Raw genomic sequence first — 13,531 nt, 5'->3', positions numbered from 1 at the left:
CAGCCCAGAGCCTGATCCTGGGGACCCGGGATCGAGTCCCACATCAGGCTCCCTGCATGGAACCTGCTTCTCCCTTGGCCTGTGTCTCTGCCTCTCTCTCTCTCTCTCTCTCTCTCTGTGTGTGTGTGTGTGTGTGTCTCATGAATAAATAAATAAATATATATTTTTTAAAAAAGAAACTAAAAAAAAAAATGGGGGTCCTTGGGTGGCTCAGAAGTTTAGCACCTGCCTTCAGCCCAGGGTGTGATCTGATGTCTCAGGATCAAGTCCCACGTCAGGCTTCTGCATGGAACCTGCTTCTCCTTCAGCCTATGTCTCTGCCTCTCTCTCTCTCTCTCTCTCTCTCTCTCTCTCTCTCTCATGAATAAATATATAAAAATTTTTAAAAATCTAAAGAAAAAAAACTAAAAAAATTTAATTTAAAAAAAAGAGCAATTTACACTCAAAGCAAATGGAAGTGATAAACATGAGAAAAGAAATAAAACAGGAACAGTAAACAAATAGAGAAAAATCAACCAAAACTTAGTCCTTTTCAAAGATCAACAAAATTAACACATTCTTATCTAAAGTGACCCAATCTCAGGGGGAGATTGTTATGGTCTGAATGTATGGCCTTCAAAGTCCTATGCTGAAATCCTAGCCCCAAATGGTATTAGGAGGTAGGGCTTTGGGGGTTGATTAGACCATGAGTAAAGCCCTCATGAATGAGATTAGTGATTTTTTTTTAAAGATTTCATTTATTTATTCATGAGAGACGCAGAGAGAGAGGCAGAGACACAGGCAAAGGGAGAAGCAGGCTCCATGAAAGGAGCCTGATGTGGGACTCGATCCCGGGTCTCCAGGATCAGGCCCTGGGCTGAAGGCGGCGCTAAACCACTGAGCCACCCAGGCTGCCCAAGATTAGTGATCTTAAAAAAGATATCCTACAGAGTTCCCTATCTCATTCCACATGAGGACTAAGCAAAAAGGTAGGAGTTATGATCAACATTCTGTAAACAATATACAACCATGCTGGCACCTTGATCTTGGACTTCCCTGCCCCCAGAACTCTGAGAAATGAATTTCTGTTCATTACCAGGCTGAGGTATTTTGTTATAGCAGCCCAAACAAAGATAGGAGTAGACCTCAAATTCAGGAACAAAAGGGGGAACACTATTACCAACTTTCCAGAAATATAAAATAGTATAACGGAATACTATAAACAATTTTTTTTTTTTACCGACAAATTAGATGACCTAGATGAAATAGAAAAATTCCTAGGATGATAAAAACTACCAAACCTGGCTAAAGAAGAAACAGAAAATCTACAGAGACTTATAATAACTAAAGCGTTTGAATTCATAATAAAACTTTCCACAAATAAAAACCCAGAACCAGATGGCTTCACTAGTGAATTCTACCAAACATTTAAGAATTAACCCAATCCTTCCCAACTTTCCCATCTCATTATGAGCCAATATTATTCTAACACCAAAACCAGAAAAAGACATCAGGAGGGGAAAAAAAAAAAAAAACACAGCAGTATCCCTTATGAATACAGACACAAAAAATAAATCCTCAACAAAATACTAGCAATCCACATTCATCAACTATTATACCAATAAAGATTATACATCCATTCACAAAGAGAATCCAGGAAGATACTAGAAAATCAGCTTCTAAGTTCTGGATCTTCACCTCTCTTGATTCTTTTTTTAATCCATGCTATATCCCTATCACTCCATTAAAATGTGTTAAAAAAAAAAAAGTTACTAATAACCTTCTAATAGCAGTATCTTTTAATTCTACAAATCTTTATGACGTTATTCTCCTTTCTAAAAAACTCTCTTCCTTTCAAAAAACCTCTAATTTAGATTTCCTCATCTGCTAGTCACAAAATAATTAACAAAAAGTCTCAAATTCTAGGCCTAACCTGGCAAGTATTCATTAATGTTAGCTATTAATTACTGAATATAATTATAAGGACCACACTAAGCACTTCATAAATGTTATTCCATTTACTCCTCTAAACAACCCTAAGATAGTTTTCCATCAGTGAAATGGGAATAAATATCAAAGGAGCAGCAAAGCTAAATGAGATGCCAAAGGCATATCTAATATCTGGATGTAGGTCTCTTTAATTTCAAACTCTGGCTCTTAACTTTATTTAGTCTCAATGCGGCATGAAGCAAATCATTTACCTCTGACATTTAGTGGTGTTTTTTTCCCCTGATATTTGGTTTCTTCATCTGTAGGAAGTTACATATATCATCTCTAAAGTCCTGTATACCTCATACATTAAAATGAAATTAAGTGCTTTATTAAAAATCTTCTCAAATTAGAAACAGAATACTGAAACATAGGAAAAAGTTCAAAGGTACAATGCTCGTGAAAAGTTAACACCTGAGCTACCACTGTTTTTCTGTTGGGACACTTTGCCTAGAATTTGGAAAGGGTAACATTTCCACATGCAGGCGTATCTCAGAGATAGTGTGGGTTCAATTCCAGATCACTACAATAAAGCAAATCTCAAAATAACATGGGGCAAATAATTTTTGGTTTCCCAGTACATATAACAGTTTACATTTACACTACACTGTAGTCTCTTAAGTGTACAATAGCATTATGTCTAAAAAACAATGTGCATCCCTTAATTTAAAAGCACAATATTGCCAAAAAATACTAACTATCCTCTGAGCTTTCAGCTAGTTGTAATCATGGATCACAGATCACCATAATAAGTACAATAATAATGTAAAAGTTTGAAATATTGTGAGAATTACCAAAATATGAGACAGAGACACACAAAGTGATCAAAGGCTATTGGTAAAATGGCGCCAAAAGGTTGCTGGAGCAGTGACATGCTCCACAGGGTTGCCACAAACTAATTTGTAAAAAACGCAATATCTGTGTAGTGCAATAAAACAAGGTATGCTTATATTCATTAAAAAATCTCCTAGCAAAAAAAAAAAAAAAAAATCTCCTAGCAGCTTCTGAAAAGTACAATGTTCTGCCCATGACAGAAAGAGCAATTACATGAAAACCATGATGCAAGGTTTAAGGTGAATTAAAGGTCATCATATACAAACATCCTAAAAGTTGATACGCATAATACAAATGTTAACGTGATCTAATTATACTAATAAAAATATGTACCGTTCATTATGCTCTTGATAAACGAGTCTGGACTTCTCCAGTAGATATTTTTCAACATAGGCACTAGAAGAAAAATAAAATTGGTTGATATAAATAAATCTTTAAGGTAGATAAATATTTTTTCAAAGAGGATGCAAAAGTATAAAGAATACCATGCAGATCATTTTAGTACATTTACCATTACAATTGTGTTATAAATGCTGTTAAGTGTTATCTGTGTTAAATTCACAGACTTATAAGTCTTTTTTTTTCTTGGCTCTCAATATGCAAAATAAAGTCAAAAGTTCAAAACATAGCACACAAGATCTATCCATGGCATAGACCTTTACTTTTTTTCCAGGCTCATATGCCATTACACATTCTTTCAGATATTATACTTTGGAGTCAAATGACTAAATAAGGCTCAAAGACACACTTTCTTAACATATGCATACTACTGCCACATTCTGCAACGTATTCGTTTATTATTTAATGATTACTCAATAAATGTTCATTAATTGGGCACAGTGCTAAGCAATGTTCAAATGTGGAAACAAGTAATACACTATTTGTTCTCAAGGAACTTACAAACTAGTGGAGGAAATATATAAACAAAGGGCTATCATACACAGTTGAAGCAGGCTTTATTATAGAGCAATGACCAGCATATTATGGATATACCAAGAGAGACAAGGAAGATTCAATCAAAGAAGGAAAAAATTATATAAGGAACAATTCCCAGAGAGGAAAATACAAAGCACATAGTAAACATTCACAAATATCTATTTGGTGACTGACTTAGTAAATGACTCTGAAATCTGAAAGAATGACCAGAAGACAAGGAGAACTGCTTTATGCAAAGGCATAAAAGGAGGGCACTTAACCTCACAGTATCAAGATAATTAATTTATATGGCTAGAGACTAAGACAGACAAGTAGACCAGATGAAGAAGGACCAGTAAACTATGTACCAGAAGAATGGAATTCATCCTGAACGTAATGAGGAACCAAAACACAAATTGTATTTCTGATATATCATTCTCTTTATCAAACCTGTGCCTCTTCAAGTCTTCAATACCTCTTATCCAAATTGAAGCAACTGGTTAAACTCCCCCTGGAAAAGAGGATCCTATGGTCTGAAATTTAAAAGCTTTAGACAACTGAATCCAAATTACATAGCACAAACCTCTTGGAGTCAAAAATCTTGCTTTTGAGCTTTTATTCCCATGAGTTCCTTCCTACCACATGCTCAGTATTTTAGTCACTCCCAATATCCCTCAAGCATGCCATTCACTACCAGCTGCACTGTTTGTGCTCTTCCTCGCACTTCTGATTCTACAATCTATACCTACTCTCTCTCCAACAGGCCCCATTCATTCATAAAATGAAGGTCAAATGTGCCTTCTTTGCAAACTCATTACTACTACCACTACCAGTAATTAAAATGTATCACAAAAAAATAAAATAAAATAATAAAATGTATCACTTCCTCTGAGTTACCTTTATATCTAGTCTAAACTACTAAAACAGGTTCTTATCCGTCTAAAATAGGAGAAAGGGAACTAACAAAAATTAGTATGTTAAATTATTTTGAGTATAGCTGACACATGTTACATCAGTTTCAGGTGTTCAGGCAGACAACATAGTGATTCAACAAGTTTATACATTATACTATGCTCACCAAAAATGTAGCTACTATCCCTCTTCATACCCCATAAAAATATCATTGACTATATTCCTTATGTGGTAATTTTTACCCGTGACTTACTTATTCCATAACTGGCAGCCTATATATCACACTCCCCTTCACTCATTTTCCCATGCCACCACCCTCCTCCCCTCTGGCAATCATCAATTTTTTCTCTGTATTTATAGGTCTGATTCTGCTTTTTGTTTATTCATTTGTGCTTTATTTTTTATAAATTTATTTTTTATTGGTGTTCAATTTGCCAACATAAAGAATAACACCCAGTGCTCATCCCGTCAAGTGCCCCCCTCAGTGCCCGTCACCCAGTCACCGTCACCCCCCGCCCACCTCCCCCTCCACCACCCCTAGTTCGTTTCCCAGAGTTAGGAGTCTCTCATGTTCTGTCTCCCTTCTGATATTTCCCACTCATTTTTTCTCCTTTCCCCTTTATTCCCTTTCACTATTTTTTACATTTGTGCTTTAGATTCCATGTAGTACATTAAATTCTTACACCCACCCTGCATAGCAAATATTACTGCCTATTTTATAAGTGGAGAAACTGATGCTCAAAGATATTAAGAACATGCAGCTGGTAAACAGCAAAATTATGATTTGAAGTCAAGTCTATAATAACTACAAATGGCTCCCTTTTCTTTTTTCTTTTTTTTCCTTTTTTCAACTATACCAACTTTCTCCTAGACATCTCTCCATCCCCTCTAATCCATGAGTCATACTGCTATGTGAATTATTTACCCATAAAATAAGATCTACTCGGGATCCCTGGGTGGCGCAGCGGTTTAGCGCCTGTCTTTGGCCCAGGGCACGATCCTGGAGACCCGGGATTGAATCCCACATCGGGCTCCCAGTGCATGGAGCCTGCTTCTCCCTCTGCCTGTGTCTCTGCCTCTCTCTCTGTGTGTGTGTGACTATCATAAATAAAAAAATAAAAATTAAAAAAAAAAGATCTACTCATGTTATTCCTCTACTTTCACTTGATACTCATACTAAAATAAGTAAGGGTGAGCTGATGTTACGTCTACTTGGCTTTGTTTTTAAAATACATCAGCATAGAAAAAAACTAGATAAACAAAGCAAATATGGCAAAATGTGATAACTGTTGAATCTAAATGGGCATTGTTCTATTATTCACTTCTGTACATATTTGACATTTTTAATAATAAAATTTTAAAAATCTGCTTCCTAGCATCAAAAGGATAAATTATAAACATTACAGCTTGATTCATAATCTGAAACCAAAGCCACTATACTTATCCTCAAGTACACCAAGCCCTTGTTATGATTCCATTCATTTGCTAATGTCAATTCGTCAATTGACAATGTAATTCCCCACTTGTTCTGCTTAGCAATTTTTCAAGACCCAAGATAAAAATCACCTTTCTTTGTGAACTTCTTCAGACACATGCTTCAATAACTGCACTTATCTCATTTACTGTAATCATCTTATGTAAATATATCTTCCAAAAAAAAAACTATAAGAATTTTGATGGCAGAGAACGTGTACTTTTTTTTTTTTTTTTTTTTTTTTTGTCTTCAGTGCTTAGCATAGTGCCTGGTACTCCTTAAATGTTTGCCTAATGAATGATAAAACGAAAGATGAAAATGTTTAATATATATTTGCTAAGAGTTAAAAATTTTCAATATGAAAAAAATGTTTTCAATATGTATGTGTTGACATACTAATCAAGATGAAGATTTTTGCTTATCACTATTGTGAGATAAAATTTAACCTTATCAGATAATTACTTAACATATAAAAGTCTGAATTCCTTTCAAAAAATGGGAAAATCTGCCATTCGTAACTCATGAAATTGTCTTAAGAATCAATGAATAGATATAATGATACTTTCCAAGTTACAAAGCAACATATACAACTATACCTATTAACATCTCCTGTATCACAATCATAAATACTAGAAAAGTGCAACTTGACAACTTGGCTGCCTGCCATCTTTATTAATAAAAGTACCACTGTACCTTTGGAAACATGGTTTTCAAATCAGAAAGGAAATGAGTTTTATGAGTCCTTGCCATTGAAGGACTTATCCTTCTTGTTTTGTTTTCGTTTGGGGGGTTGGAGAATACACATACTTTCGATCAAAATTTTAAAAGTGGTAAGCATAATTAAAATAGTATAAAGGGCAGCCCCAGAGGTGCAGCGGTTTAGCACCGCCTTCAGCCCAGGGCCTAATCTGGAGACCCGGGATCGAGTCCCACACGTCAGGCTCCCTGCATGGAGCCTGCTTTTCCCTCTGCCTGTGTCTCTGCCTTTCTCTCTCTCTCTCTCTCTCTGTGTGTGTCTCTCATAAATAAATAAAATCTTTTAATAAAAATAAGAGAAACTAGCATAAAAAAGAAAAATATTGACCAATCTCACTTATTAATATGGATGCAAGGATCATAAATAAAAACTAGGAATCAGAATAGAACCAATTTATAATGTGCATGCATAAATATGTGTACATATGTATGTGAGTGTGTGTATCGTTGTACTAACGAAGTGGGACTGTTTTCCCAGGAACATAAAATAACCCAATATTACAAAAATAATGATAACACTGACAGATCTCAGAATGAAGATCATGCTAACTAATTTTCAAAGATGCCCAAAATGCATTTGATAAAATGCAATATCATTTTGTTACTCAGAAAACCACTCACAGAAAATTTAAATGGATGACTAATTCATTAACATGATAAAATGTCCTAAAGCCAGTATTTTACTTAGTGGATAAAAGTAAAGTCATTCATATAAAAGTCTGAAACAGTATTATTTGGGATCAGACAAGAGACAAAATAATTAAAGATAAAAGAACATAAAAACAGGTAAAAAATATCTATTTTTTGCAGATATGTCAAGAAAAGGTAAAAGAATAGTAAAACTAATGCAAACAATAAAATAATTCAGTAAGATAACAAAATACAAAATACACCTGCACCCCGATGTTTATAGCAGCAATGTCCACAATAGCCAAACTGTGGAAGGAGCCTCGGTGTCCATCGAAAGATAAATGGATAAAGAAGATGTGGTTTATGTATACAATGGAATATTACTCAGCCATTAGAAATGACAAATACCCACCATTTGCTTCAACATGGATGGAACTGGAGGGTGAAATAAGTCAATTGGAGAAGGACAAATATTGTATGTTCTCATTCATTTGGGGAATATAAATAATAGTGAAAGGGAATAGAAAGGAAGGGAGAAGAAATGGGTAGGAAATATCAGAAAGGGAGACAGAACATAAAGACTCCTAACTCTGGGAAACGAACTAGGAGTGGTGGAAGGGGAGGAGGGCAGGGGGTGGGGGTGAATGGGTGATGGGCACTGAGGGGGGCACTTGACAGGATGAGCACTGGATGTTATTCTGTATGTTGGCAAATTGAACACCAATAAAAAATAAATTTATTATTAAAAAATACAAATTAATATAAAATCAGTAACTTTCATATATACAAACTAGAAGATATAATGTGAGAAAAATCACACTTTTAATAACAAAAAAACATTAAAATAAGATACTGAGGAATAAATTCAGTAAGAAATACAAAAATGTTAAGTACTTCTAAATAGCACAAAGAAGTCAATTATCCCCAAATTAATATATACATTTAACACTAGTCTAATAAAATCAAACCATAAAAAGCATGGATGAAACTTTAATACATAGTGCTAAGGCAAAGAATCCAAACTGGATAGTAAAGACTACATACTATGTGGTTCCAACTATAGGACATTCTGGAAAACGCAAAACTAGAGGTACTACAAAAAGATAAGTGGTTGCCAAGGGTTAATGGGTAAGAAGGGAATGAACAGGCAAAGTACAGAGGATTTTAAGGTAGTAAAACTATTCTACGTGATACTGTGATGGTGAATACACGTCTTTAGACAATTTTCAAAGCCCACAGAACATACCATATAAACCGAACACAACAATGCAAGATGTTATTTATTAATAAAAGAAACTGGAATAGGGTGAAGAGGTATAATGGAACTCTCTGTACTTTCTACTCATTTTTGCTGTGACCTAGAATTGCTCTAAAAATAAAGTCTATTAGTTGTTTTAAAGTTAGAAAGAATATTGCTGGCACAACTAGAGGTACTCTGATTACAGACTGTATAAGAAATGTTATTGTAACAAAATTAAATTTCTTGAATATAACAGCATTACATAGGAAAATGTGGCTGTGATCCCTGTGGGGAGTCAAATTATATGCCCAACTGACTTAAAAATAATCTTTAAAAATGAATGTATGCATAATACGGAGAGAGAAAGCAAATGCAGCAAATTGTTAACAATTAATAAATCTAAGTTACGGACATATAAGTGTCAACACTATTCTTTGAACTTTTCTTAGGCTTCAACTTTTCAAAAGAATAAAAGTTTAGAGAATAAAAATGTAATGTAGACACCAATGTCACTATTCTCATTAAAGAGTAAATGAACAATCTATGGATTATGAAGAGACAAGGGTGAAAATATAAACATACTTCAAAGTCTGCTACTGCTACTTACCCAAGTACAGTGCCAGTTTCTTGGTAATTTACTTGAATAAACTTGCCAAAACGACTTGAATTGTTATTATGAGCTGTCTTTGCATTTCCAAAGGCCTGTCAAAATAAACAGTTCTCATTAATTTCATTTTAGAAAGTGGAAAATCTTGCTTAAGTTGGCTCAAAAAGATAAAATGCAATTCCCTTTAAGTTCAGGTAAAGTAAAAGAGCAACTAATAACTGAAATAAAACCAAGTAGGAAGTACTTTATGCTTTTCAGTAAAATAAATCTTAATTTTAAAAACTTAATGCTCCTTAAAATTCATTTAACTTTTACATTTGAGAACCAGTAAACTTTAATATATTTCTATATGTTTTTAATTCTTGCTAAATTAAATAGGAGCTAGAAACGGAATAATTACATCAAAATAATTCCAATTTGAGAACAGAATAAATGAAATAAAATTTCACTACATAATGTACTATACTTTAACACATCAACTTAAAACAAAACTACAATACTATTTTAAAAAGAATTAAGAATATATAAGCTGCCTGAATTGTTACTGAAGTACACACAATGCAATAAATATTACCCAGCAATATAAACTAGTACATACATCAACATTGATGAATATCGAAACATTATATGTTGAAGAAACCACACTCAAGAGTACATATTGTAATATGAAATTTTAGAAAAGGCAAAACAGTAATAAGAAGAATATCAGAGTTGTCTGGGAATGGAGGCAGGGTTGGAAAATGCCCAAAAGTGGCACAGAGAATAATAAAAATATTCTACAGCTTCATTGTATTATGCTGGTTATGTAAGTGTACATGTATATTTATCAAAAATCACTGAAGTATAAATTTTAAATGGCTATATTTTATTGTAAGTTAGATATCTTAATAAAATTTTTTTTGAAGATTTTAATTATTTATTCATGAAGCACACAGAGTCAGACACACAGTCAGAAGGAGAAGCAGGCTCCCTCCACAGAGACTGATGCAGGACTCGATCCCAGAACCCCAGTATCACAGCCTGAGCCAAAGGCAGACACTCAACCACTGAGTCATACCTAGGCTCACCTCCCCTTAATATTGAAATTTTTTAAAATAAATAATCCCCAGTTGAATTCACACATTAAACAATTTGAATGAATCTCCAAGACATCATGCTAAATGAGAGAAGCTACTCTCAAAATTTTACTTATTACTGTATGATTCCATTCGTCACATTTTGAAAAAAAAAAAACAGCAATGGAAAACAGACAAGTAGTTCCAATGAATTACAGGAGTATCGGAGGGAAGTTAGAGTATATGAAGATAAAGAATATAGTGTGGAGTTTCGAGAAGTTGTGAAACATCTTTGTATTCAGACTGTATAGAGATGGTTACACAAATTAATATGTTTTGAAATTCACAGAATTTTACTGATATTTTAATTCTATTTAAATTTAATTCTTTTAATTTTAATATCTAAATCAGTAAATCATTAAAAAAAATTAAGGCCAAAAAAAAGAATTTCTAATATGAAAATCTGAAGGTATTTATCATAAACCAACACACACTACAAGGAACATTAAAGGAAACCTTTCATGCAAAAGAAGAATATCATATTCAAATATGGATCAATGTACAGAATGGAGACAGCAGAAATGATAACTACAAAAGTAAATATATAAAGTATTTTTTATTACTTAAATCTCTTAAAAAGATCACTGAAACTTAGATAAAATGATAAAGATCTCTGAAAACCCTCTCTTAAGAGAAATAAAACTAAAAAAATTATCCAAATCAACTTTTTGATGATTCTAGAAATTAACCAAAAGCTTACAATAATCCTTTGTAGGGGAATACATAATCAAGTAAAATAGCCAAATCTCAGTAAGAAAAATAGGCATTATTGCATTTTAACATACCCAATTACCATCTCCCTCTCTCTAGTTCCATGCTGAAGAGATATGCAAACCCTGTTTAAAAGGCAGCCTAGTAGCCATTGAAGGATCGAAACAGGGTTATAGCCAAACCCCCATCCCATAGGTAACTGTATATGGCATTTCCCTGGAAAACTTCAAAGAATTATTTTTATTCGACCTAACTTGGAGATCACTCACAGGAGACAGGCTTTCACCCATGTATGTTTCTTAAAAACAATCAGAGACAATCGTTTAAACACTGCAACTGCTTAACATAGCAATAATAGAATGAGGCAAAAAAATGAGGTAACCAAACAAAAGGAAAAAATACTGAGTAACTTGTACAAAAGGGGCGTTTAAATTTCTAAAATATTCCAGGGAACGTAAAAGGTGTTATACATGTGCAGGACTGTGCACATGCCCAGAAATATATACAAGCTCAGTAAAAAGCTGGAATCTCTAGTTGATATTTAAGCTCTATATAAATAGGAGGTATAAAGTAAGGCAGATTTGACAACTGCCTGGTTAAATGCTGACAAGTACCCAAGGAGCACATAGAACTTCACAGAAAATACTGGGATCCTTATTGATTTAGGACATTAAAAAAAAAAATCATTGTCCAATTATTACCTGACCACTAAGCTACTAAATTAAGAAAGAATGTAAAGACCTCACAGGAAAAAGAACAGACTTTACATAATTATTTCAAGTAAGTCATGGAACAACCAAATTGCAATAACAAAATAACCACCACTAACCTGGGAGAAGGGAAAAGTCCCATTTCCAGAACTGCCACACCATATTAAAATAAAAATACCCACTTTTCACCAAAACATTATAAGACATGAAAAGAAGAAAGAAAATACGGACACAGGAAAATTTTATAAAAGCAATAAATAAAAATTATCCCTAACAAAGCCTAGATGTTGCACCTCCAAAGCCACAACACTGTATCAGCTATTTTAAATATTTTCAAATAAATAAATAAATAAATAAATAAATAAATAAATATTTTCAAACAACTAAAGGAAAATGAAAAAGATGCCTTAACAATAGAGAACGGGTAGAAATTATAAAAATTCCAGTACTGGAAAGTACATTAACTACAATTAAAAATTCATTGGAGGGGCTTGGGTAGAGACATAAGCACGTAAAAGAATCAGCAAACATGAAAAAAAGAATAGTTATTATAAGCAGTGAAAGAGACACAACACATACTATATATATAAGTTCCTCAATAAGCATAACACCTAATTTCTCCAAATAAAATTAAGAATCAAAGATAGTGGAGTTATATATTCAAAGCACTGAGAAAAGCCTGTCAATCAAGAATTCTGTGTCTGGTAAAAATACTTTTCAAAATTAAAGGAGAAATTAAGACATTTTAAATAAAGAAAATCCAAAGAATTCATTCAGCAGATGGGCTTTACAAAATGTACTAAATGAAATAATTCAAGCTGAAATGACAGGATACTAATGAAGACAATCTACGTAAAGAAATAAAGCCCACAAATAAAGGTAAATGCAATGTAAAAATAAAACAGCGTATAAATATTCTATTTATAACTTTTTCCCTCCTACCTGACTTAAAAGACAATTCCACAAAATAAATATTTATGTATTTATGGATATACAGTATAGAAACATGCAATTTATATGAAAATAAAAGCACAAAAGAGGGAAAGAGGCACAGAGCTACATAGAAGAAAGTTTTTGTATATTATTGAAATTTGGTTGGTAGTAATTCAAGCTGAATTGTTATGCTAATTGGAATGCTCAAGAATACCACTAAAAAAATTACCAAAAAATACCAAAAAGATAGACAATATTAAAATGGTATGCTAGAAAATATCTCCTTAATATAACAGAACGTAGTAATGGAAGAATATAGGATATAAAAAGAATATTAAAAAAACAAATAGGGATCCCTGGGTGGCTCAGCAGTTTAGCGCCTGCCTTCGGCCCAGGGCACGATCCTGGAGTCGCGGGATCGAGTCCCACGTCGGGCTCCCAGCATGGAGTCTGCTTCTCCCTCTGCCTGTGTCTCCACCTCTCTCTCTATGTGTCTATCATGAATAAATAAATAAATCTTTAAAAAATAAAAATAAAAAAACAAATAGCAGGGGCACCTGGGTGACTCAGTTGGTTGAGCATCTTACTCTTGATTTCAGCTCAGGTCATGATCTCAGGGTTGTGAGAGACAACCCCACATCAGGCTCCATCCATGCTCAAGTGAAGCCTGCGTAAGATTCCCTCTGCCCCCTCTCCCAACCTCATGCACGCACAGGAGTGCGTTCT

The 13,531-nt window shown here is 33.7% G+C and overlaps 1 protein-coding gene across 6 annotated transcripts in view; it reads right to left on the bottom strand.

Annotated features, from left to right (window-relative positions):
• Positions 1-13,531, bottom strand: part of MYO9A (myosin IXA) — a 271,647-nt gene that overhangs the window by 202,167 nt on the left and 55,949 nt on the right. For all 6 annotated transcript variants that reach the window (XM_041746477.1, XM_041746479.1, XM_041746482.1 and 3 more), the window contains exons 3-4: positions 9,337-9,431; positions 3,136-3,198 (exon numbers count right to left, since the gene is read on the bottom strand). In XM_041746477.1, coding sequence (XP_041602411.1) covers positions 3,136-3,198; positions 9,337-9,431 — 158 coding nt within the window. The remainder of the gene's footprint in view (positions 1-3,135; positions 3,199-9,336; positions 9,432-13,531) is intronic.

This window comes from Vulpes lagopus, chromosome 2 (genome assembly GCF_018345385.1).
Source record: "Vulpes lagopus strain Blue_001 chromosome 2, ASM1834538v1, whole genome shotgun sequence".
Classification (NCBI taxonomy): domain Eukaryota; kingdom Metazoa; phylum Chordata; class Mammalia; order Carnivora; family Canidae; genus Vulpes; species Vulpes lagopus.
The sequence above is the reverse complement of the archived record's forward strand: the minus strand, read 5'-3'. Positions and strand labels throughout refer to the sequence as shown.